The 26,610-nt window shown below is 46.6% G+C and overlaps 1 protein-coding gene across 2 annotated transcripts; it reads right to left on the bottom strand.

Annotated features, from left to right (window-relative positions):
- Positions 1-11,667: 11,667 nt before the first annotated feature.
- On the bottom strand, positions 11,668-26,182 carry AP5M1 (adaptor related protein complex 5 subunit mu 1). 2 transcript variants are annotated; one of them, XM_033168443.1, is made up of 8 exons: positions 26,009-26,180; positions 21,671-22,319; positions 20,305-20,532; positions 18,943-19,082; positions 18,409-18,494; positions 14,652-14,767; positions 13,377-13,473; positions 11,668-11,802 (listed from the first exon to the last, which is right to left on the bottom strand). In XM_033168443.1, the coding sequence occupies exons 1-8, from the start codon at positions 26,074-26,076 to the stop codon at positions 11,720-11,722; spliced, it is 1,467 nt and encodes a 488-aa protein (XP_033024334.1). In that variant the 5' UTR covers positions 26,077-26,180; the 3' UTR covers positions 11,668-11,719. The 2 variants fall into 2 exon arrangements, with proteins under 2 accessions (XP_033024334.1, XP_033024402.1); XM_033168511.1 differs by lacking the exon at positions 13,377-13,473 and having other exon boundaries at positions 26,009-26,182.
- Between the last annotated feature and the right edge of the window lie 428 nt (positions 26,183-26,610).

Consider the following 26,610-nt stretch of genomic DNA (forward strand, 5'->3'; position numbering starts at 1 on the left):
AGTCCAACTGGCCTATCTGTAATCTATGTTTTCATAGAAGCATAGAAATGTAGAGTTGGAAGGGACCTCAAGAGTCATCTATTCCAATGCCCTGCAATGCAGAAATCTCAGCTAAAGCATCCATGACAGGTGCTTAGAAATCTCCAAGGAAGGAGAGTCCACCACCTCCCGAGGGAGTCTCTTCCACTGCTGAACAGCTCTTACTATCAGAAAGTTTTTTTCCCAAATGTTTAGTCGGAATCTCCTTTCTTGCAACATGAAGCCATGGGTTCAAGTCCTGCCCTCCAGAGCAGGAAAAAACAAGCTTGCTCCCTCCTCCATGTGGCAGCCCTTAAGATATTTGAAGATGGCTCTCCAATCTCCTCTCAGTCTCCTCTTTTCCAGGCTAAACATACTCAGCTCCTTCAACTGCTCCTCATAAGGCTTGGTTTCCAGAACAACCACCTCTGCGCACCATCCAGCTTGCCAGTGTCCTCCTTCAGTTGTGGTGCCCAGAACCAGACACAGGAATCCCCCTTCCCTAAAAGATTAGCTAAGCATAAGTCTCTCCCTCTTTCCCTTGCCCTCCCTCTGTTTTATCCTTGCAGCAAGCGAATGAAGTGGTTCAGGCTGAGAGAGAGAGTGACTGGGTTGAGTTCTCCCACTGAAGAAGAAGAAGAAGAGTTTGGTTTGATATCCCGCTTTTCACTACCCGAAGGAGTCTCAAAGCGGCTCACATTCTCCTTTCCCTTCCTCCCCTACAACAAACACTCTGTGAGGTGAGTGGGGCTGAGAGACTGAACTTCATGGACGTGTTGTTGTTGTTCAGTCGTTCAGTCGTGTCCGACTCTTCGTGACCCCATGGACCAGAGCACGCCAGGCACGCCTATCCTTCACTGCCTCCCGCAGTTTGGCCAAACTCATCCCAGTCGCTTCGAGAACACTATCCAACCATCTCATCCTCTGTCGTCCCCTTCTCCTTGTGCCCTCCATCTTTCCCAACATCAGGGTCTTTTCCAGGGAGTCTTCTCTTCTCATGAGGTGGCCAAAGTACTGGAGCCTCAACTTCAGGATCTGTCCTTCCAGTGAGCACTCAGGGCTGATTTCTTTAAGGATGGATAAGTTTGATCTTTTTGCAGTCCATGAGACTCTCAAGACTCTCCTCCAGCACCATAATTCAAAAGCATCAATTCTTCGGCGACCAGCCTTCTTTATGGTCCAGCTCTCACTTCCGTAATTACTACTGGGAAAACCATAGCTTTAACCATACGGACCTTAGTCGGCAAGGTGATGTCTCTGCTTTTTAAGATACTGTCTAGGTTTGTGTAGGGATACGTATCTAGGGCCGTAAATCAGTGGCAGAGAATCTTTCGAATGCAGAAATTCCCTGGTTCAGTCCCTGGAATTTCAAGGGAGAATTGGGAGTTGGATGCAGCAGCGCTTCTATAGGAGTGGAGAGAAGAAGAAGAAGAAGAAGAAGAAGAAGAAGAAGAAGAAGAAGAAGAAGAAGGAGTAGTTTGGATTTGATATCCCGCTTTATCACTACCCGAAGGAGTCTCAAAGCGGCTCACATTCTCCTTTCCCTTCCTCCCCCACAACAAACACTCTGTGAGGTGAGTGGGGCTGAGAGACTTCAGAGAAGTGTGACTAGCCCAAGGTCACCCAGCAGCTGCATGTGGAGGAGCGGAGACGCGAACCCGGTTCACCAGATTACGAGTCCACCGCTCTCAACCACTACGCCACACTGGCTCGCGCGCTCAAATCTTGCTTCTGCAGGTTTCCAAGAGGCATTTGGCTGACCGCTCTGAGAACAAGGGTGCTGGACTAGCAGCCTCTTCTGATGTTCAAGAATATCCCCTGCCTGGAACACCGGAGAGCAGCTGCCAGTCAGAGAAGGCAAGACTGAGTTAAATGAGGTTTGGCCTGGTATGAGGCAGCTATTTAAACTCCTACTGGGAAAGGTCTGTTATTCAGGGGGTAGAGCACATGGTTTGCAGAAGGCCCCAGAGTCAACCCCCAGCATCTTCAGGTCAGGCTGGCAATAACCCCTACCTGACACCCTGGAGAGCTGCTGCCTGCCTGTGTGGGCAATGCAGAGGCAGCTAGAACAATGGTCTGACTCAATGTAAGGCAGATTCCGATGTTCCTAGTATCGGCAGCTCTGCATCGCATGCACACACATACTCTAAATGTGCCATTTCACCCGAGTCTTACACTTGTGCTTTTGGGATACTTACATTCCAGATCTGTTGGAGCTAAACAAATGTCAGAAAAGGGTGGTTTACTCGCGGCAATTAAGGCTAAAGGCTTTGCCCTGCTGAGCTGGAAAGGGCCAAGCTGGCTGCAAAAGAAGGCAAATAACTTCCTTTCAGCAAAAAAATGTCAAACTACTTGGCAGGGATTCTTTCAGATGCTATTTTGAGATTTATAGCATCTTTACATTGCTAAGGAAACTCTTAGTGACCGATATGTCTGCATAGGGCAGGGGTCAGAAAACTTACCGCGCCTTGAGCCGGTGTCTCCAGCGCCGATCGCGCGGAGGGCAGGGGAGCCCGCCCCCATACGTGTGCACACACGCTATTTCCGGCGCACTTCTGGGTCGCAGGAGCACCGGGAAAAGCTTGTGAGCATGTGCACGGGTCTCCTCTGACCTGGATGTGCACGGGAAATAACGCTTGTGCATGCGCACAACTATTTCTGGTGTTCCTCCTACCCAGAAGTGGGCAGCTGCGCAGTGCAGCGCCGGTAAGAGCGGGCGACTGCAGTGGGGGTTGCCGCAGGCCGGTTAAACAAGTCCCTCGAGCCTTATCCAGCCCGAGGGCCTTAGTTTGGGGAACCCTGGCATAGGCTGTGTTTCTTACCTGTCTCTTTCCTCTTTCTCCCTCTCTCCTGCCTTGTATACGTTCATTTCTGTTGCTTCCCTGATTATTGGTATTCAATTCCCCCCCCCCCCCCGGAACTTGGAACACCAAAAAGGGAAGAATGGGTGAGCTTGTAGGGGAGGGACAAATGATGGCGATGGGCGACTTGTTTAAAAACACACGCTTCTTGAAATTTGTGTGTTTTAAATAACACAAATGGTGCTGCATAAACAAAAATAATAATAATAATAAATAAAAAAATCCTTCCAGTAGCACCTTAGAGATCAACTAAGTTTGTTCTTGGTATGAGCTTTCGTGTGCATGCACACTTCTTCAGATACATGCATGCACACAAAAGCTCATACCAAGAACAAACTTAAAGGTAAAGGTAAAGGGACCCCTGACCATTGGGTCCAGTTGTGTCCGACTCTGGGGTTGCGGCGCTCATCTCGCTTTACTGGCCAAGGGAACTGGTGTATAGTTTCCGGGTCACGTGGCCAGCATGACTAAGCCGCTTCTGGCGAACCAGAGCAGCGCACAGAAACGCTGTTTACCTTCCCGCCGGAGCGGTCCCTATTTATCTACTTGCACTTTGACGTGCTTTCGAACTGCTAGGTGGGCAGGAGCTGGGACCGAGCAACGGGAGCTCACCCCGTTGCGGGGATTCGAACCGCCGACCTTCTGATCAGCAAGCCCTAGACTCTGTGGTTTAACCCACAGCGCCACCTGGTCTCTAAGGTGCTACTGGAAGGATTTTTTTTTATTTTTTATTTTTTTTTGACTATGGCAGACCAACACGGCTACTTACCTGTAACTGGTGCTGCATAAAAACACTGCCAATTAAATATTCTAGCACTGAATGCCTAGATGAATTTTTGCACTGGGGGAGCAAGTAGACGGCTTTCAAGGTGTGGGGAGGTCATCATCTTAATTAAGTGAACAAGTAAACTTGAGATTGGGCAATTTGAGTTTAATCTCTAGAGAATTTCCACCGTTCGCCAGACATTGATTAGTATTGTCTACACTGACTGGCAATGAGTTTTCAAGATTTCAGGTTGAGGGTATTCCCAGCTCTTACCAGAAGATGTTGGGGACCAACAGAAACATTTTAGGAACGCCGTGGGAAGCAGGTGCTCTGCCATTGGGTCCTTGGGGGAGGGTGTGTGTCTCAGTAGTGGGAGGGGCCAAATGCAAAAGGGGGCAGGGCCAGGATCATTGAATTGTAGAGTTGCAAGGGACCACCAAGGGTCATCCTGTCCATCTCCCTGCAGTGCAGGAAACCAGATCATACATGACAGACGGCCACCCAACCTCTGCTTAAGAACCACCCAGGCTGGTCACCCAATCTTAACACAGTGGAAGGAAGCCCTGCCAAGAACTGGATGACTTGCTATTTTCTGGGGCTGGGGTCCCTTCCAACTCTGCAGTTCTATGAATATATGACCAACCAGTTCTTAAATTTGAAATCAAGATTTATTAAGAATCATCTGTCTGTCTGCACACACACACACACACACACACACGGTAGGGCTCCAAACTCCACAAACCCAATGTGTTCTGCCCACCCAAGGTTATTCTGGGTTTGGGAGGGGCAGATTTGCCCAGATCATAATTCCACCCAGTGCAATCCTATGCATGCCTACTCTGAAGTGAGCCCCACTGAGAACCATGGGACTTACTCCCTGCGAAGGGTGAGCAAGATCCTGGGCATTGATTTATTTCGCTCTTTAGCTACGGGGTGCTGGTGAGGAGGCTTAAAGAGGGTATGTAGTGGACTGTAGTCCATGAGAGCTTACCCCAGAATAAAGGGGTTTGCATTTAAGGTGCCGCATTGCATTTAAGATTCCTTCTCGTTGCAAATATTTACTTCTGGAAGGTATGAAGAGCCCAAAAGCTTCTGAAACTAGCAAGTCTAGTCCAGTATGTGCATTAAATGGTCATAGTTTGTGGTTGCTGCCCAGAGGCATTGGGGTTTCCTGAAGGCTTTCTAGAAATGTGTGTTGATCCCTTGGCTTCTCCTGGTAGGGCTGGGAATGCCCCCTACCTGGACTCCTCCTGGAGAGCCTCTGCCAGTCAGTGTAGACCAGTGTTTTTCAACCACAGATGTTGCCTGGTGTGCCGTGGGAAAAATAGAAAAATTACTTTATATATAGTCAATATAGGCACAGAGTTAATTTTTTTAACATTTTCTAATGGTGGTGTGCCTCGTGATTTTTTTCATGAAACAAGTGTGCCTTTGCCCAAAAAAGGTTGAAAAACACTGGTGTAGACTGAGCTCGGTGGACCAATTGGTCTTAGGATAAAGTAGCTTCCTTCAAGGGGAAAGCTGTGGTTGGGTGGTTGGGCATCTGCCTAGCATGCAAACATCCCAGGTGCAATCGCGAAAATCTCCAGGTAGGGTTAGAAGTGCTGCTGCCAGTCAGTGTAGTGAATACTGAGCTAGATGGAACAATGGTCTGTATCAGGGTAAGGGCAGCATCCTGGCTTCTTTGCCATCTTTCCGTTCTCATGGGTTTCATTCTTCCAAATGTGTCTGGGTGTTTGCGTGTGGGTCTATTGCGGCCATAGAAAGGCATTCTTATTTTTTTTATCGGGTTCGCCCCCAATGTATTAGATAGTGTTTCAGATTGTAAATGTTTGGTGCATTCTGCATTTAAAAAAAAAAAATCTGTAAGTCGCTTAGGGATGCTTTGTAAAAAAGTGGTGAACAAATGTAACCATCATTAATATAACGATGATAGAATACCTAGAAATTCTATTTCTGGTCCTTTTCAAAGGAGGGAACCCCTACCCTCTTTTAGGGGATTCTGCAAAATTCTGCAACCAACAAAAGAACCTTCTAGCTGCGCTTGATCTCATTGTGATGGCAGGTGATTGACAGGTGCCCAATGATAAACTTTGGCTTGCGAGGCTGATCCTGACCAGGATCCCCCAAAAATGTTCCCTATCGCTGCTTCTCACAGACATCTCGAAGCAGTCGGACTTGACCTGCAGCCAAATGGTGAAGCGGAACTTTGCTGGGTCTTGACATAGTAAGTGATAAATTCACTGCAGAAACAACTCAGAGTAACCTAATGCAGGCGAGACTGTATAAAAGAAATTGTAATTATAGACCTAGTGTGGTGCAGTGGTTAAGAGGGCTGGACTAAGACCTGGGAGATACCAGGGTTCAGATTTCCACTCAGCCATGAAGCTCACTGGGTGACCTTGGGCCAGTCACTATCTCTCAGCCTAGCCAGCCTCGCAGGGTTGTTGGGAGGATAAAATAGAGAGGGCAGGGGAGAAAACTCAGCAGTGGCCAGAGGATTGGAGAAGATCAGTCTACATCCCAATCCCAAAGAAGGGCAGTGCCAAAGAATGCTCTAACTACCGCACAATTGCACTCATTTCACACGCTAGCAAGGTTATGCTTAAAATTCTACAAGGCAGGCTTAAGCAGTATGTGGACCGAGAACTCCCAGAAGTGCAAGCTGGATTTCGAAGGGGCAGAGGAACCAGAGACCAAATTGCAAACATGCGCTGGATTATGGAGAAAGCTAGAGAGTTCCAGAAAAACATCTACTTCTGCTTCATTGACTACACAAAAGCATTTGACTGTGTCGACCACAGCAAACTATGGCAAGTTCTTAAAGAAGCAGGAGTGCCGGATCACCTCATTTGTCTCCTGAGAAATCTCTATGTGGGACAAGAAGCTAGAGTTAGAACTGGATATGGAACAACTTATTGGTTCAAAATTGGAAAAGGAGTACGACAAGGCTGTATATTGTCTCCCTGCTTATTTAATTTATATGCAGAATTCATCATGCGAAAGGCTGGACTGGATGAATCCCAAGCCGGAATTAAGATTGCCGGAAGAAATATCAACAACCTCCGATATGCTAATGATACAACCTTGATGGCAGAAAGTGAGGAGGAATTAAAAAACCTTTTAATGAGGGTGAAAGAGGAGAGCGCAAAATATGGTCTGAAGCTCAACATCAAAAAGAACTAAGATCATGGCCCCTGGTCCCATCACCTCCTGGCAAATAGAAGGGGAAGAAATGGAGGCAGTAAGAGATTTCACTTTCTTGGGTTCCATGATCACTGCAGATGGTGACAGCAGTCACGAAATTAAAAGACGCCTGCTTCTTGGGAGGAAAGCAATGACAAACCTAGACAGCATCTTAAAAAGCAGAGACATCACCTTGCCGACAAAGGTCCGTATAGTTAAAGCCATGGTTTTCCCAGTATGGAAGTGAGAGCTGGACCATAAAGAAGAATTGATGCTTTTGAATTATGGTGCTGGAGGAGACTCTGGAGAGCCCCATGGACTGCAAAAAGATCAAACTTATCCATCCTTAAAGAAATCAGCCCTGAGTGCTCACTGGAAGGACAGATCCTGAAGTTGGGAAAGATGGAGGGCACAAGGAGAAGGGGACGGCAGAGGCTGAGATGGTTGGACAGTGTTCTCGAAGCGACTAGCATGAGTTTGGCCAAACTGCGGGAGGCAGTGGAAGATAGGGGTGCCTGGCGTGCTCTGGTGCATGGGGTCACGAAGAGTCGGACACGACTGAACGACTGAACAACAACAGGGGAGAACCATGTGTGTTCCTTGCAGGAAGAGCGGGATATAAATGTGACACTAAAAGTAAAAGCTAATGGTGCAGTTCTATACATGTCTATACAGTAAGCCCTGCTCCCAGGTAGGTGAGTATAGGATTGCAAGCTCGTTAACTTGCTCCCTTTGGCAAGCTCCTTTTGAGACACTGCAAGCCGAAAGCAGAACAGCAGCATGTGGACAGCTACCCCCCAATCTTAAATAAGCATCTGCATTGCCCAAAACAAATCTGGAAATTGAACTCAAGTGAATTTTATGTATTTGGATTCTGGCTGCACGTTCTGTAAAAGGTTGTTTTTAGTAAACCCAGAGCATCCACTTAAGGAACCTGGCTATTTCCACAATTCCTTACTTCCAGCCGTTCAGTTTGGCCACCTGTGTTGCCTCCAATTCCAGAAACGGCTGCCAGCGTTATCTCAAAACCTTATGTATTTTGCTGGCCGTTTCAAAGCAGACATTTAGAGATTTTGGGGGTGGGGGGGCGGGAATTAATGACTAATAATTTGCATTTTTGCAAAAACTACTGCTCCTTGGGTTAAGGAACCGAAAGAAGTTATGCTAAACTGGAATAAGAGATTATACATTCCTAAACTGGTAAAAATGTGAATTCCTATTGGCGGCTTTCGCTGTTGGGTTGATGACAAGCCTTTCGCCGTTGGTGTCTGACTTGAAGAACGTCCCACTTCCTTCATCTTTTGGCTGTCTGGAACCACGCTAGGCTATGTGGCAGGTGTCTGATTCCCTAATCGTAATTTTTTGACACTAAACGGAATTTGCCCATTTCTGTCTCTAGAAGATGGCTCAGACTTCCAAGACTCCCTTATGCTAGTAGTTCATATTCGCCACCAGCGCAGTGTGTGTGTGCGTGTGTGTGTGTGTCTGTGCAAAGAATGGCTATCAAAGAAAATGAATAAAATCCATATTGAGATAATTTTTTAGAAAATGATTGAAGTTTTAACCCAAGAAAGGACTCTTACGAGTTTCTTATAGCTTAGAATAAGAACGTGTCAATCACGATTTAGCTTCTGGAATTGGAATGTCTTTGAAATGCAGCTGTTTCTTCTTTAATTGTGGCAGCAGACTCGGAAGAAAAGAAAGGTCCAGCCTTCGAGATGAGTCAGGAATACAAAACAGCTCCGGATTAGTTGGGGAGTTCAAAGGTCGGTAATTACACTAAGGAGTTCCCAGACACAGAGAAAACATTAAACAGGTCACCTACCAAATGGGAAACAGACTTTTTGTCTTCCACCCCAACCCTCCCCCCCTTACTTTCTTGTTTTGTGAAAGAAATTATCTTGAAAAGATAGGTTTCTAGACAGAATCAAATGCAGCGCTGGGATGTCCAACTGATCTCCTTGGAATGCACACAGGGGTGCTGCCTTTGTCCTGCGACGGGAGGAGAGTTTACCGCAGAGAGCAACGGACTTTCCCCTCCCAACGGGCGTCTCAGTCTGCTTGGCGCCGACCGACGGGGAGTCTCCTTCTTCCTCCTGCGCACCCCTGATTTCTTCTCCCGGGGAATCAGCTGCTCATTCCCAGACTTCTTTCGGCTCTGCGTTACTTCGGCCAATCGCTTTCAGAGCCAGTATGGTAAAGTTGAGGAAGGTGCCGGAGCCAAGAGATGGGGAAAATTCGTAGTTTGGTGTCAGGGCAGAAGGTCCCAGGTTCAGTCTCTGGGTAGGGCTGGGAAAGAAGCATCCGGGATAGCCGCTGCCAGCCAGCGCAGGCAATATTGCGCTAGGTGGACTAAGTAAGGGTTTGACTTGGTAGAAGGCAGCTTCTCGTGTTCCTATGACAGCACCTGGAACAGAATGATAAATCTGCCACCTGAAGTGGCCCAGTCCAGGAGCCATTTACCAACTCATCTGCACCCTTTACAGTGGAACCTTGGTTTTCGAGCGTCTCGGAAGCCAAACAATTCAGAACCCAAATGCTGGAAACCCGGAAGCTTTCAAATGCGCCTCCAAGTCGAACAGCTTCCGAGGTATCTGAAGAAGTGTGCATGCACACGAAAGCTCATACCAGGAACAAACTCAGTTGGTCTCTAAGGTGCTACTAGAAAGAATTTTCGATTTTGTTTTGACTATGGCAGACCAACACGGCTACCCACCTGTAACTGGAGCTTCCGAGGTGCGTTTTTCTCCCTGCCTCATTGACTCTGCAGCCACCCCATTCATCCTTAGTTTTCGAACGTTTCATAAGTTGAACGGTCTTCCCGAATGGAATACGTTCGAAAACCTAGGTTCCGCTGTATGTGAAGAAAGTGGATCAAGCTTTTCTCCCTCTCTCGAAACGTTAGGGACATCCAATGGAGTTAAACGATGGGTGATTTGGGACAGATAACAGAAAGTCCTCCTTCACAGAACTCTCTCCCCCAGAAGGCAGTGATGGCCACCAACTTGGAAAAGAGGACTGGACAAATTGTGGGTTTCCCACAATTGGCCCCTGTGAGAGCAGGATGCTGGACTAGGTGGGCCACTGGCCTGATTCGGCATGCTCTTCTGTCCTTATGTGTTTACGCAGTGTTATACACACATATTCTAACTACCAAGAAGCAAACTAATGTCTGCATACAGGTGGTATCTCCTAGATGGTATCTTTGAGAAACAGGGGGTTTTAATTTCAGCACACCCTGGCTGTCCTTTCAGAAGTTTTGCCAAGCAGTCTTTTTTTCTTGGCCGAACATCATGGCTTGTGCTAATCAATCTCCTCTTTATGATGCTGAACCAGCCGTCAGATCGGTATCTCAACCTGAGCAGTTTTTCAAATTATAGTTTTTGAAACTTCTCCCCATACACAATCACTGATCTTATTTATCACACAGCAACACAGTTAAACAAAAGTCTGGCCATTGTGCCTGGTGATGAAAGATGCTGTTTGTCTCTCCTTTTGTGCTACTCGCCAGGGTCCCAAAGTCTCCCCACCACCACCTTTCACAATTTTGCCCATTTATTCCAACAGCTTGCTGAAACTGTTTCCTGTATTCCTGAAGATACCAGTGGAATTTTTTTTTAAATGTAGAATTAGCATGCAGCTTTTGTGACTTCTCTGTTCCATAAAATTTGGAATAGTTTGTTCTTCTGCTTGCTGGGTTTATATGGAAGAGGAGCTTGGAAGCCGTTAAAGTTGGTCAGAATGTTTTGCAGCAACATTGGACAACCTATGGCCTTTTAAATGGGGGAGGGGGGCAATAGTTTCTCATTATGTTATGCATTTTGTGTTTTTATGCTGTTAAGCTGCACTGTGACCTTTGGGAAAGGATTTCACCCCTTGTCAACTTGCACCGACTAATGTTAATAGGCTTGTAGTTTTACCTTTAGGCTTGTAGATTTAAAGATCCATTTCAAGAAGCACGAATTGAGTCGTCAATCAAATACTTTGCTCTGTCTTTCCTAATGGACGAACAGCCCTGGAAGGAAGGCCAGCTCTGGAATTCCAATGGCACAGCGCCAGACTGCAGTTGCTCAGTGGTAAGTGAAAGCCACTTTGCACATGCACGGAGTTACTTTAAAAACAGGATTACTTCATCCGGGTTTCTTTACAAATGGGCTTGGCCAAAGAGGAGAGATGGTTGTGCTCAAAAGGTAAAGGGACCCCTGACCATTAGGTCCAGTCGCGGACAAATCTGGGGTTGCGTGCTCATCTCGCTTTATTGGCCGAGGGAGCCGGGGTACAGCTTCCGGGTCATGTGGCCATCGTGACTAAGCCGCTTTCTGGCGAACCAGAGCAGCGTACCTTCCCGCTAGAGTGGTACCTATTTATCTACTTGCACGTTGACGTGCTTTCGAACTGCTAGGTTGGCAGGAGCAGGGACCGAGCAACGAGAGCTCACACCATCGCAGGGATTCGAACCGCCAACCTTCCGATCGGCAAGCCCTGGGCTCTGTGGTTTAACCCACAGCGCCACCCGCGCGGTTGGTTGTGCTCAACAGGAGGTTTAAAAGGCTACTGCGCTAAGGTCCACAGTACCTGTAAGAGCCTGCCCCCCCCCCCAATAAAGATCTCACTCCATAGCATTCCTATATCTAGATTTCTAGAAAGGCAGGAGGACCAGTTGCAGACCATTGATGATGTGTTGGTGGTGAAAGAAAGCCTACAGTACCATTGGCTACAGGTAGCTACAAAAGGGGTGGGTGGGCCCACAAAACAATAAACGACGTTTAAGCGAAATAATGATGTTTGTTGCCCCCCCCCCAAAAAAAACAAGAGCTTAAATAATGAACAGGTCAGTTAAAACATTTCAGTACTTTTTTCCCATTTCAAGTACAAAATTGAGGGGAAATTAGAAAAGTAAAGTTCTATACACTACAGGTGCCGGGGCTTTGGAATTCCAGATGTAGTAATCTGAAGAAAGCAATTCTCGAGCTGAAATTAAAATAAACACACACACACACACATACACAGAGAGAGAGAGAGAAATAAGCTACTATACAATATATCAAAACACACAAAAGCACAAATGATTAAAATACATTTGAGATTGTAATTTCGTAATTTTTTAAAAAAACATGTTTATACTACATATAATAAAAGGCCGTAACGTTTTTACTCAACAAATTATATACCGGTAGTTGAAAGCTACATTTTGGAGCATGTTGGCAGCAATATGCTGATGGTACACAGCTCTATTTCTCCTTTACATCTGCAGGTGAGGCAGTGGAAGCGCTGGGCCTATGTCTTTCCTCGGTAATGGACTGGATGGAAGCCAACAAACTGAAGCTCAATCCACCTAAGACTGAGGCTGGGTTAGTGGGTACAGTGGTGCCTCGCAAGACGAATTTTAATTCGTTCTGCGAGTGCTGTCATATAGCGAATTTTTCGTCTTGCGAAGCACCAACGGGGGAATAGTGGTTTGACGAAAAGAAAAGAAAAACTCGCTGAAATTTTTCGTCTTGCGAGGCAAGCCCATAGGGAAATTTGTCTTGCAAGACAGCCTTTCGCTAGCGAATGCCTTTCGTCTAGCGAGGCATTCGTCTAGCGGGGCACCACTGTAGTTCCCTAGACTGGATGGATGGGAGGTGCCCAATTCAAAGTTCTGGCTTTGTCCTATAAAGCCTTAAATGGTTCATGTAAGGCTTTTCAGCGGCTGCTCATGAGTAACCAGGATGACGCAGAAACTTCTAAACTAAGTTTCTTTATTGTGCAGATAACTATATACAGTGCAGCTACAGAAAAGACGTCCAGCTCATCCTTCGGCAGAGTCCGGGAATGGCCCCTTCCGGTTCCTTCCCCAGCATAAAAGGTGTGGAACGCGGAACCCCCGCCTCCCCCCTCTGTGTCTTTCCCCCCTGCGCAAATGGGGAGACGGAAGCGGCGTCTCTTTTCCCGCTTCTGCCTGATGCAAGGGCTCTGCTACCTTGTCAGAGCCCTGGCTCCTACTCTCCACTCCCATCTCCCCCTCCCCACTGGAAGGACTGCTGATCCCTTCGCTGGAAGAGGAGGAGTTGCTTAGCAATGGGGGCGGGGGCTGGCGATATTGAAACAGCTCCGGCAACTCCTGACAGTTCAGGACAGCATATGAATTGACCCAGAATCTCTCCCCTCTCCTCATATGAACTGACCCAGAATGGGCCTTCTCTGCAGTGGCTCCCTGCCTGTAGAATGCTCTCCCCAAGGAGGTTCGCCTGGCACCTTCATTATATATCTTTAAGCAACAGGCAAAAATTTTCTTTTCTCCCAGGCTTTTGGCTTATTAAATCTATGGCCTTTTAAACTGTTTGCGTGTTATTGTTTCTGTTGCATTTTTATGTTTTCATACGGTAAACTGCACTGTGATCACCGCATGAAGGGTGGTGTAGAAATTTAATGAATAACAATAATGATAAATTCTGCAGAACGTAATTTTGAAACGGAGGCTCCAAGGCAAGTTCACCTATTTACACCTTGCTAAAGGTGTCCTGTTTTAACATAAAACCAGCGGCAGATGTTACCCTGCTCACCTGTACTGATCTTTGGTTTTCCTGAGGAAAAGACCTGGATGGAATGCTGGTCTGTGTAACATCCGGTCAGCGTGAAATCCAGGATTCTAAAATAAAGCTGAACGAAACCAAGCAGAAAACAGTAAGATGTAGATCAGATCCTCATTTCTGCTCAAACACATCCCCGTCCCCATAGACTAGGTAGAATATACCGTCTTTTTCCGTCCATAAGATGCCCCCATGAATAAGACCCCATCCTATTTTTGGGGACTCAATTTTAAGAAAATGAGGGGAGATGGCCCAAAGTTGTTGAGCTTCTCCTCCAATGCAGCTGCGGGCAGGAAACACTCCCTAGGTCGTTTCCCGTGCGCAGCGGCATTGGGGGAAGTTGTGCTTCCAACCGGCTGGCTGGCACATCGCTCCCCCCCCCATGCCACTATCCGTGCATTGGACGACCCTTGTTCTTTGAGTCAAAAAACCTCGTCTAATACACGGGAAAATACGGTGTATCTAATCTTTGCACAAGGTTACTTCCTACAGCTAGTGAAGGCTCTCACACCCCTTGACCTGTTTTGGTATTCCTGCACATACAGTGGGGGGGGGGGAGTATTTCATCCACTGCTAAATTTGCCCGTTTGCCCTCTGACGAAGAAATGACCAGTCCATAATTGTAATGGTAGGTTTATTGCAGCTGTGAGAGACAGAATAACAACAGGAAAACCCCCAGAAACCCAGAAGACAAAAGTCAAGAGATTGATGTGCATTATAATGAGTGAAATAAGTATTTGATCCCTTGTCAACCAGCCAGATGTCAAGCTACCTGGTATCTTCACTGTATGTAATGAGCTGAGATTAAACCTACCATTACAATTATGGACTGGTCATTTCTTTGTCAGAGGGCAAACGGGGAAATTTAGCAGGGGATCAAATACTCCCCCCCCCCCACTGTAAGTGAGTAGAATTGGATGGCAGGAACGGAAAATGCCCATTTCCCTATTGTTTCCTAACACCCACCCATTTCCAGGTTGAAGGCCCTTACAAAGTTTCTTGATGAAAACAGTGCCCAAGTCCATCCATTGGGGGGGGGGGCACAACTGCACAACTACCATGTTTCCCTGAAAATAAGACACTGTCTTATATATTTTTCCCCTCAAGAAAACACACTATGGCTTATTTTCGGGGTACGGCTTATATTGCGCAAATGCATAGAAATCCTGCTATGGCTTATTTTATGGGTATGTCTTATTTTTGGGGAAACATGGTAAGTCCCGGCTTCTCTTGAAGCTGACGACTTACTTTGATGTAAGTGGTGCTTCCAGTACACACAGGGTCAATCTGCTGCTCCTGACTCAAGGCGCCAAAAGCGACAGTCCCAGAAAGGGAAATTTCCAATGACTTGGGGAATTTTTGTCCTTTAAAAGAAAAAGAAAGGTTTCAGAGTCGTAATAATAGCAATAGCATTTATGTAAGACTTCTAAGAAGGGGTGGGGGTGAAACCCAGGATTTGGAGCCCATGAGAACCAGCTCCTTAAAGGGACCACTCGTAACTTGAGAGAACTGTTGGAGCAGCCCCACCTGGGGTACTTTACGTCCTGAGAGAAGGCTGGAAGAAACCCGGCCCATGGATCTTTAAATCAGTCACCCTCCCTACTTCCTATTTGGTTTAAACACATGGATCTGGCCACCTGCACCTCTGGTTTGGACCTAAACCCTTTACATGCAAATACGGCCCCAGTGCTGTGAAGAAGAAGAAGAAAAGGAGGAGGAGGAAGAAGAAGAAATTTTAGGAGTAACTATTAGTGGTTCCCCGTGGCTTGAATGCACAGCTCATAACCAGCAGGAGCTCTGTGGAACTCCCTGCCAGTTGAGGTCAGCCAGAACCCCCCCCCTCCCTGTTTATTTATTTCATTTCATAAAATTTATACACTGCTTGATTGTAAAAAAAGAACCACACACACACAACCTCAAAGTGGTTCACAAAAAGAGAAAACAATAAAACCAAGAAAAATGTGCAGCCATACTTTAAAAGGTACAAAAATTAAAATACTGAAACAGATTAAAATTTCCTCAACTTTCCAAGCATGTTTCCAATAATGTTTTTAGCAGGCGCTGAATAGAGAATGTTGAAGGTGCCTGCTTGATCTCACCAGGCAGGGAGTTCCAAAGTTTAGGCACCGCGGCACTAAACAACTGAGTTCTTACAAATGCGGCACCTTCAACACTTACTTAAAAATAATAATTGTGGCAGGCATTTTAACTGAATTCTGATTTTAACACATTTTTGTCTTATTGTATTGGATCAACAGCACGCTACTCAGAGATAACTGTGAGTAAGTGGTATACAAATTGTTGAAATAAATACATTGCATCACTTGGAATTGACACCTCACATTGGAATATTCCAGGCACTTCACATTGTTAAGGTTTACAGAAAGCTTCATAATGTAGGTCAGTATTTTTATCCCCATACCGCAGATGGAGGCAAGAAGGACTGAGGCGGATAGAATTGTTGGTGGTCTGCCTAAGGGCAACCTAGGAAGGGGCTGCAGGGCATACAGGGAATTTGACAACCAAGAGGAAAATATCCTCAGGTGCCATTTAAGATTTTCTGAGGCTGAGCCAAGGTTTTATAATTTGGCTAACCCAATTATCAGAATAAGCAGTTCCAAGAATTAAGTGTCCCGTATCTGACAACTGCAGCTTGGGAACTTGTTCACAAAGTGAGACACCAGTGAAGCTAATAAAGCACAATCCAGCTCTTTTTTTGTGGGAATCAGAGTAAATGGAAACTACAATAGGTCTGTGAAATAAATCAGACTGAGTGCTGAGAATTATTTGCTCAAGTCTATTCAAGGAGTTGCTGGTCGCAGAATCTAATGTCTATGTGCAAGACCCGTGTGCTTTAGGCTGAGTGGTAGAGCACATCCAGAGTTGCTGGTTGAACCTTTGGCATCACAGATAACAGAAGAAGAAGAAGAAGAAGAAGAAGAAGAAGAAGAAGAAGAAGAAGAAGAAGAAGAAGAGGAGTAGTAGTTTGGATTTGATATCCGGCTTTATCACTACCCGAAGGAGTCTCAAAGCGGCTAACATTCTCCTTTCCCTTCCTCCCCCACAACAAACACCCTGTGAGGTGAGTGGGGCTGAGAGGCTTCAGAGAAGTGTGACTAGCCCAAGGTCACCCAGCAGCTGCATGTGGAGGAGTGGGGACGCAAACCCGGTTCACCAGATTACGAGTCTACCGCTCTTAACCACTACACCACACTGGGACCCAACTGAACTCCCTAGACAGCCGTCGCTACTCTGCAGGATAGGGCCTCTTGCAGGCACAATCTCATCAGAGGGTCCATTCCACAGGATGTCCATTCCACACCTTGGTTGCGAGTCCTGGAAGACCCTGCTCCCTGCCTTGCAGGCCTTTCCCCACCTGGGAGGGCAGGGCCCGGACTGACTCCAGCTACAATAGCCGAGGCTGCTGAACAGACTCTTGGGCTGCGGTATTGCTTAGGGAGTTTTGACATATTTTTTTGTAGCTTTCTTTTGTACCTTCATTATGATTTATGTGGAAGTTTGGTTGTGTACTTTCTGGTGTTTTTGTTGTGTTTTGAATTCTGCAACATTCCGCCCCACCTTGAGCGTGGTTTTAACTATGGAAAGGCAGCATAAAAAGAAAATGTTGCATGTTTGTAGAAACTGGACCTTTACGGTGGTGACACCTTCACTTTGAAATTCCTTCCACTTACATATCAGACAGGCACCTATTGTCTACTGCCCTTTCGGTGCCTGCTGAAGACCTTCCATTTTAAGGGGATATTCGTATCCCAGTCTCCATCTGTATTGGCTCTTTGCTATTGCTTCTATATGTGAAATTATTTTTACACACAATGTTACTGTTGACGTTTTTCTCGCTGAACCGCTTTGAGATGCTTCACAGGAAGCAACTCTTAAATGGAAGGTAATAAACAAACAAAGCCGACAAAGGTCCGTCCAGTTAAAGCTATGGTTTTCCCAGCAGTGATGTACGGAAGTGAGAGCTGGACCATAAAGAAGGCAGATCGCCGAAGAATTGATGCTTTTGAATTATGGTGCTGGAGGAGACTCTTGAGAGTCCCATGGACTGCAAGAAGATCAATCCCATCCATTCTGAAGGAAATCAGCCCTGAGTGCTCACTAGATGGACGGATCCTGAAGTTGAGGCTCCAGTACTTTGGGCACCTCATGAGAAGAGAAGACTCCCTGGAAAAGACCCTGATGTTGGGGAAGATGGAGGACACAAGGAGAAGGGGATGGCAGAGGATGAGATGGTTGGACAGTGTTCTCGAAGCGACTGGCATGAGTTTGGCCAAACTGCAGGAGGCAGTGGAGGATAGGGGTGCCTGGCATGCTCTGGTCCATGGGGTCACGAAGAGTCAGACACGACTGAACTACTGAACAACAATAAGCAAACAAAATTTGTTTGTGGCCAGGGCAACTCAGCCGGATGGGAGGTGTGGAAATAATAAAATTATTCTTATTATACATTTTAAATGCCCCAAGGCTATTCCTTAGGCACATATGAACCAAATAAAGGAGGAGAAAGGCTAGTTAAGGAGAAAGCAGGAAGGCAGAATATGAAGGAAGGGGCAGTGATGGCTGAGAGGAGGGATACTGACTTTACACATACGCCCTTCAAATACACTAGCTAAATAACCCTTATGATATCTCTGTGGGGAAGGTCAGAATTATCATTGCCCCCACATTACAGCAGGGGAAACTGAGGGCCAGTTGGCTGCCTAAAATGGGATGTACGGTTTTTTTGCCTGAGATGAGAGCATGCCTGGCCTGAGTTCAGAGCTCACGCTCTTGGCCACCAACTCTATGCTAGAGAAGGAAAAGACGTCCTGGGTGGCAAAGCCCACCGGGAAGGAAAGGGCTTTAAGGAGAACTTGGCTGATCTCCCCATGGCCCAAGAGTGGACGGAGTAGCCAGCAAGGTGGCTGTGATGCCTTTTCAAACATGTTCGGTAAGCAGTCATCCTTCAGTAGGAAAAGAGGGGGGGGATAGGTTTTTATCTTACCTATGACCCAAACCAGCAAGCTTTTCTCTTTCGCCACCTCAAGCTGGCCGTAGCTGACTTTGTAATCCAGGTGTGTAATGGGTCCCCTGTCGCCAACAGAAGAACAAACCCTGTTACAGCAACCTGGGGCTTACTTGGAATCCCTTCATTAAATAACCGGTAACAGTGCACTCTTTCTGTACGAGGTGAATTTGGTGCAAATTAAACATTTGCACCAGCAGACGATGTATGCGTTAGCCTTCGTCACTCCTCTGTTGTAAATGGTTCCAGCCATTTACAAAGGGGAGACACCTCGCCCCTTTCCATCATATTGGTAGAAGGTGAACTGCTGGTCCAGTCCTTACTCATTGCCCATTGTGATGAGCAGCACTGAACAACACCTGGAAGGTCAAAACGTTGGGCTAGATATGATCTGTCCTATGCTCTATTTCAAGCCTCGTTCCAACGACAACTTTTACCTGCACCCAAGGAGGGAAACATGTTGGTTCTTGAAAATCCCACTCCCAGAAAAGGGGACAATTGCATGATTCTCACCTGTTGAGAAAGGGAATACGGGCCTCACAGTACTCAAAAGTGTTTTTCACACTTTCATGAAGCTTCAGGTGAACGGTGAACTTCCACTGTGATTCTTCCTCTTTTAGCTGATAAAACCCCAAAATTGGTGGAACAGGCACCTGAGCGGGAGGAGAGAGAGAGTTGAATTCTTTATATTCATATTTTAAAACCATTCTTATGTGTTTTATCAATTGATGGTTGTAGGTTTTTTAATGGTTGTAGGTTTTCAAGTTGCCCAGAGGCCTCTTTGGAGGCATGATAGAGTGCAAATTCTAGAATAAAGTAAAATAAATAAAATTAAAATGGGTTGACAGCTTCCAGATGTCAAATATAAACTCTCTGATTGCTAAACAGTAAGATAATTAGGCAGAAAGTGCTTAATTCTGATGGAAAACAGGAATTAACAACTCATTTGCAAGCTAGATTCTCTAAACCACCGATCAGCAGGGTGCTGGAAATATTTCTAGGATGGAGGCCAAAAACTTGCCCAATGCCACACTCAAAGCATGTAATGAGATGGAGGGCCATTGCTAACTTGCAGATTCCTTTCAGAGAGACAGAGATGAGAAGAGACCAGGCTTTGTTATGAGAGGCCATGTTATTATACAGGAAGGTGTGATTGTAACTTTGCCTTCCATAGATGTAAATCTCTGTACGTGCGGCTGCATTTAAAAACAGTCCGGAAACCACAGTTGGTCCGGGAAAGGGGCGCAAGATTATTAACCGGGACTGATAATTTGATGATGTTGCACCTGTGCTGTGTCAGTCTGACAGCGCCCAGCTTAAAAGTGTTGCTTTTAACCCTTAAACTTCACATTACATCGTGCCATGCTGTAAATAAATAAACCAGAACAAGACGGGCACATATAATAAGTATTTTTAAATGGATAACTGATCAGGCAGGCAGGCAGGTCTGTTGCTTCTGCAGCCTTCATAAATCTGGTAAGTGTGCCAGCCCAGATTCTTTCCTGCTCAAAGAATCTTACGAGTTGCCAAGGATCCCAAGGGTCACCCAGTTCACCCCCTGCAATGCAGGAATTACAGCTTAAAGCATCCATGACAGATGGCCATCATCCTGCCTCTCTCCACACACCCCCCCCCACGCCTTCCTTCTCCGGATCAGGTCCCAAACACCGCCACTTCAAGCTGCTCTTTATCCTCACTGCCGTCGCTGCTCACTTGGTCATCCCCACCAGGCCAGAGGGTGGGGGAACAGCGGGGAGGAGCAGCAGTAGCAGGGCCTAGGGATCTTGGCACCTCTTGCTGGGGTAGCGACTCTGGCAAGTGCCAGACCCCGCTGACCCCCCTGCCGGATTAACACTGCAAATCGTGCCGCCTTACCTGGGAAGTATAAAAGCACAGGTCGAAGGGGTCCGGAGGAGGTATTAAAGGGAATTTGTAAGGCCCACTGAAGGCAGAGTCGTCCATTACGTCAACGCTGCTGGAAGTTAGAACGGCAGAGTCGAGGGACGTAACGCAAGGGTGGGCCAAAATATCCTGGAGAGGAGAGCCGTTGGCAGGGAGGTTCAAGCTGATGGTCACGTTGGGAGCAGTGCCTTCGATGTCACACTTCAAAGACAAAAAAAGAAGTCTTCAAAGCATCCCTAGTTATCCATGAGAACGTAAAAAACCTCCCTAGAGAACGGTTCACTTCACAACCTCCTAGAAAGGTTTCCCTTTAAATAGTTAATAGCTATAATAGCACACTTAAGAGACGCGGGTGGCGCTTTGGGTTAAACCACAGAGCCTAGGGCTTGCCGATCAGAAGGTCGGCAGTTCGAATCCCCACGACGGGGTGAGCTCCTGTTGTTCAGTCCCTGCTCCTGACGGCGTTCCTGTGTGCTGCTCTGGTTTGCCAAAAGCGGCTTAGTCATGCTGGCCACATGACCCGGAAGCTGTCTGCGGACAAATGCCAGCTCCCTCGGCGTATAGAGCAAGATGAGCGTTGCAACCCCAGAGTCATCTGCGACTGGACCTAATGGTCAGGGGTCCCTTTACCTTTATAATAGCACACTTAGGGATCCACATTTCTACTCTCCAAGTTTTTTAGTTCCAACATTATAGAAATTGGGATTGTAGCACTGGAAGGGACCACAAGGCTCATCTAGTCCAACTTCCTGCAACGCAGGAATCTTTTTGCCCAATGTGGGGCTTGAACCCACGACTCTGAAATTAAGGGTCTCATACTTCACCAACTGAGCTATCGCAGGAATGTCATTTAAGCCATAGTATAAGAGGAACCTCCAACCTTCCAGATGTTGCTGACTATAACTAGAATTGTATTATCGTTATCATTACTATACTTACTATTATAATTTATTACAAGTACAACCTACAATGTCTGAATTGAGACGGTGTCTCTCAGCTCGCAGAGCTATTATGAAGATGAATAAAGCAAGCACCACAGGCTGAAATCTAAACACTGAAAAATGATATAAAAATTAGCAGTGGCATCTTTTAACTCTTTATTCAGCCAGCAAAACTAGGAGGCAGGTATGCAAGAGCATATCTGTAAAGTGAGATTTTCAGTCTAGTATAGTTCACAAATCTAAAAAAAGAAGCATCTCCTCTGCGGCATGCTGAAGCATTAAAAATATTAGGTTCAGCTTCCCCATATGCCAAGATAAAAATGAGCTGAATTTTTGCTTTTCCAGGTGCATTCATGTGTCAAATAGGTTAGAGAGATTTGCGCCAGAAAGTGTCTCACCTTGCAAGTTACAGTTCCATAAACCTGCCACATGTCTGACACATCCCTTTTGTCATACTGCACAGACTTGACTTTTTCAGTAATGCAGACATTAACTTGAGGCTTGCCCTTGTACATGCTGGTTCTCCAAGCTGGCGGTTTCTGAGGATGGCTACTTGGAGCAACGTGACTGTTTTCCAACAACGAGCCGTTCAAGTTCATATCCAGCGGGGTGCCAAGAGGACAGCTCTGCATAAGCAAGCCTGGGAGCTGGCCGATTTTGGAAGTCCTCTCTGCTTTGCTCTTCTGGCTGGAGTTCATGAAAGCCAGCAGCCCCGACAAGACCGCAAAAGCCTGAGAGACCCCACTGACGCTGATGAGGGGTGGGCGTGGTGCCAAGGGCTGCTCTACCAATGGGAGGCCGACGTAAATCAACCCGCTCTTCTGGAAGGCCACCACAGGCCAAAGTTCTCCGCTTTCGGTCTGAAGGGCATAGACCGAAGTCTTGTTGATTCGGGAGCAGCCATCCCTACGCTCTATGAAGCTCTGGTCTTCATCGGCCAGTCTCAGTTCAAAAAGCAGTGCTTTAAGGAAAGGGCCGTCTTCAGGCACGGCCACATAGCTTGCTCCGTTGAGGCATTTTGCTCGCTTTTCAACCGTGGGGTAACGCCTGCAACGTGGAAACACACAGGTTGCAGGAAAGTTAACGTTATGTTGCTCGAGACATTCAGACCAGACACTGAGGCCCAGCTCCGAGGGCCTTCTGGCGGTTCCCTCGCTGTGAAAAGCAAAGTTATAGGGAACCAGGCAGAGGGCCTTCTCGGTGGTGGCACCCTCCCCGTGGAACGCCCTCTCAGCAGATGTCAAAGAGATAAATAACTATACAACTTTTAGAAGATATCCGAAGGCAGCCCTGTATATGGAAGTTGTTAGTGTTTGGTGATTTATTGCGGGGGTTTTTAATCTGCTGGAAGCCAACCAGAGTGGCTGTGGCAACCCAGTCAGATGGGCGGGGTACAAATAATAAAATTCTTGTTGTTGTTGTTGTTGTTGTTGTTGTTGTTGTTGTTGTTGTTGTTGCTGTATGCTCCAAATTGGTCTGAGCTGCATGGCACCAAACTGACCCTAAACTGACCCAACTCCTAAGGGGTTGGTTCACCAAGTTGCTTTTACAATTCATGTGCGAGGTGGATGCTCCATGAAGACACCTATCTGCACAATGGCTGTTTTTGCACAACACTTTTTCTGGGGAGAAATCACAGCATGAATCAGGACATTGTGCACACGGGCCTTCATCTGAAGTTCCACTTCACACAAGATGTTATCTATACCCAGGGGAATGAGGCTTTGCAAGCACTCCAAGGCTTGAGTTGTGACCCAATACTTTGGTAAACCTGGAGCCCTGCCCGTTTACAGTTCTATTACCAATAAAACAAATTCATTTGTTTCTGTGCCCATGTCCTTTTCCAGCCCCCTAAATTTGAGAAACCTTTACTGCTGTTTGTAGGCTCCGAATCGTCAACTGATTGTCAACTGCTTCTGTATCTTCCTTTATTAACTACAGCTCCGTAGTTAATTCTCCCCTTATTCAGTGGAGTAAAAGAAATATCAAACCCTTGTAATATCCACGGGAGAACAGAAAAACCTTTTTTTATATTAAACAATTGGATTTAACTACTACGTTGTACAGTAATTATTTTTAAAAGACGCCACTGTCAGAAGCTCAATTTCCCCCCATCAAAATTAATTTAATTCCAAATATCAAGTTGACAGTGTCACTTTAAAGTACAGTAGGAATGAACAAAGGGGGATAATTGGCATTATGTGGAATCGGTGTTTGAACCTGGCATGGTGGAAGGTTTTTATTTGTTGTCTCTAATTCCCATTTTGGCTGAAGGATGGCTGAAGTATTCCTGAGTCTACAATGCAGACTACAATTACTGCTGAACCTCAACAATCACAATCACTTTGTGTAGAGATTTTACAGAACTGGCATATGCTCTTTATGTTTCTCTTTAACCCTCCCAATGCTCATGTGAAAGTAACAAAGACCTGTGAGTAAAAGTGCGTGCAATGTTCACATGCTCATCATGACTTTGTATCCTGGGATAGACCGTTCTTCTCCCCACATCCATAACATGGGCACTCTTCCCTCCTTTCTGAGGAAGCAAAATTAGGTACCTGCATGACTGCGCATCCATGTGCCATATGCATATTTTATGCAATGTCACATGCTTAGTGATTGGAGAAGTGCTCGCCACTCCTCCACCATGCAAAAGCATGCCTGAAACTCTAGACAGCTGCTGCCAAACAGCATAGACAATACTGAGCTATGTGAACTAATGGTCTGACTCAGAATAAGGAATTTGTTCCTATGTAAATGCAGGACCCAGGGCAAGTAGCCTATCGAAGGTTGCCAACAACTTGGCCCCCGTGGGGAAACAGGAGTAAAATGGCATTAATATTGGAGGCAGATTACACATTATGTTTAGGACACTTGATGTGGTTTCTGAGCTCTGGTTTGTGCCACCTTCTCTGCAATATAGGGATGTGGGTGGCGCTGTGGGTTAAACCACAGAGCCTAAGGCTTGCCGATCAGAAGGTTGGAGGTTCGAATCCCTGTGACGGGGTGAGATCCCGTTGCTCGGTCCTTGCTCCTGCCAACCTAGCAGTTCGAAAGCACGTCAAAGTGCAAGTAGATAAATAGGTACCACTCTGGCAGGAAGGTAAACAGCGTTTCCATGCGCTGCTTGGGTTCGCCAGAAGCAGCTTACGTCATGCTGGCCACATGACTCGGAAGCTGTACGCCCGCTCCCTTGGCTAATAAAGCGAGATGAGTGCCGCAACCCCAGAGTCGTCTGCAACTGGACCTAATGGTCAGGGGTACCTTTACCTTTACCCTGCAATATGGAGGAACATGTCACCAACCTGTTTTATGCATTGTTCGGAGTGTTGCTATTCCCGATAGCCACTCCAGAAAAACGGGAAAGGGGTCCATGATTCTGCTTGCAACTGAGAGTGTTCCACTGTTTTCTGCTAAGCTCCATGAGCTCCAATCTCTTTTTTTCCAGCCATGAAGCTGGAGAGGAGGCAGAGCTCATAGTCAATTACACTGGCCTTTGGAACAGCTGAGACACAAAAGCACAGAGCAAGTTGCCACCAGGGTTTTGTGAATGCAGCGTTGCACTGGTGACAACCACATTCTTGGTCGTGTTCAGAAAGACAATGCTGTACTAGAGGGCTAGGAATCCCCTGGTTATTCCCTCCATGCTTGCACATCGCAAACTCCCAAGCACAGACCCGGAACAAAAACATTGGTGATAATAAATAATTGTCTCCTGTGGGCCCCAGCAACGTACCTTGCCACCCAAAATACAATGTTACTGTACTGTGTATCCGTCACACAGAGGAGCCACTATCAATACAGTGCGCCCGCAACATATGCACATTTAACTTACGCACATTCACCTTTGTGTGCAAATAATAAAAAGAGGGTGGATGTCCAGCAAAGAAGACTTTGGCAACCCTACCCACCATTGCACCCAATGTCTTTTGACTATATGCGATTTTGGCTTTAGGCGCAATCCCCAGAATGCAACCTGTGCGTAGGTTGCAGGCTTACTGTATAGGAAGAATATAGGAAGCTATCTTATTGCCCTGTATTGTATTTCCCCGACACATTGGCACTACAGAATTTTAACTGCCATGACTTTCAAAAAGGATCTTGGTTAACTGTAGCTCAAGTTTGTTAGAGCGCTATCCCATGCAGACACTCCAAACTACAGTTGCCTGAGATCTTTGGGGAGAGGGAATGTAGTGTAAATATGCCCTTTGTTTTCAGATGCCTTGGCTCGCATGCTAGGAAACCAAAATCACAGTATGTCACAGTGTCATTGGTGGGCTGGTTCCTCTAATGGAGTTCATCCTCAGTCTTTATCTCAAACTGGCAATCCCAGGGAAAACTGGGCAGTAGAAAGGATAAGCAGGAACAGCAACCACAGAAGTTGTTTTGCATCAGTTCAGACTATTCACCCATCCAGCCCAATACTGTCTACTCTGACTGGCAGCAGCTTTTCAAAGTTTCAGGTGGAGGAGGAGGGTCTTTCTCATCTAATCTGCCCAATCTATTTTGACTGCAGATGCCCAGGGTTGAACTTGGAAACTTCTGAATGCAGAGAACGGCATTCTGTCATCGAGATATGACCCATCACTTAAAGAGATGCTCCTTATGTGATGGCTCAACTCACAAGAGGCCGTTCTGCTTCACAATGGCCGAGGGCAGGGAAACAGCAGCTGTGTGACTGGGTGGTGAAAGGAACATACTGAAAAGCTCTTACGTAGTTCACTACAGCATATTACCTGGAAAACAGCACGGTGCCACATGCCCCTTGTTCGTGGCCGATGAGCCAGAGTCCCCTCAAGGCCATTGCGGGTGGCTTAACGGGTTGCAAAGGACCACCACGTTCGTGACAGCCACGTAGGCTAGGAACTTCTTCTTGTAGGCATCATTTGGGTGCCAAGGGAAATTTCTGATCCGGACCCCCCCCCCCCCAGATCCTCAACCCCAGAGCCACTGCTAGATTCTTCCCTGAATGTTCTTCAACCAGAATTTGGCCCACAGGTTAGGGACACCTCTCACCAGCCGTGCGCCAACCCCAAATTTACTAAAAAACAACAACAACCCTCCGACGATTCGCTTCCCTGGGGTAGCAGGCCTTCAAAAAAAGTCGCAGGCACCCCAAACCCATCCGCACCCCCAACAACGCCTGAGCTTTGCAAATCAGCAAAGGCAATGCTCCAAAAGCGGAGACCCCTTCCAGTCGCAGGCTGAGGACCTACAACCCCACTATCCCCTTGCAATTGGGAGCATGCACCCTAATCGCACCCTTGCAATCAGGAAAAAAAAGAAGACACAAGGGAACCAGATCTCTTTCTCCCTTTTTCTGTCTCTTGCAGAAACC

Source organism: Lacerta agilis, chromosome 1 (genome assembly GCF_009819535.1).
Source record: "Lacerta agilis isolate rLacAgi1 chromosome 1, rLacAgi1.pri, whole genome shotgun sequence".
Classification (NCBI taxonomy): domain Eukaryota; kingdom Metazoa; phylum Chordata; class Lepidosauria; order Squamata; family Lacertidae; genus Lacerta; species Lacerta agilis.

What these genes read in the sequence shown, in the direction of transcription:
- AP5M1 (XM_033168443.1), bottom strand. Translation starts at nt 26,076, where the DNA reads ATGGCCTTGAGGGGACTCTGGCTCATCGGCCACGAACAAGGGGCATGT. An exon ending in ATGGAACTGTAACTTGCAAG is followed by an intron (nt 20,533 to 21,670) that starts GTGAGACACTTT and finishes TTGTCTTTGAAG; the next exon opens with TGTGACATCGAAGGCACTGC. An exon ending in CGTATTCCCTTTCTCAACAG is followed by an intron (nt 18,495 to 18,942) that starts GTGAGAATCATG and finishes TGTTGGCGACAG; the next exon opens with GGGACCCATTACACACCTGG.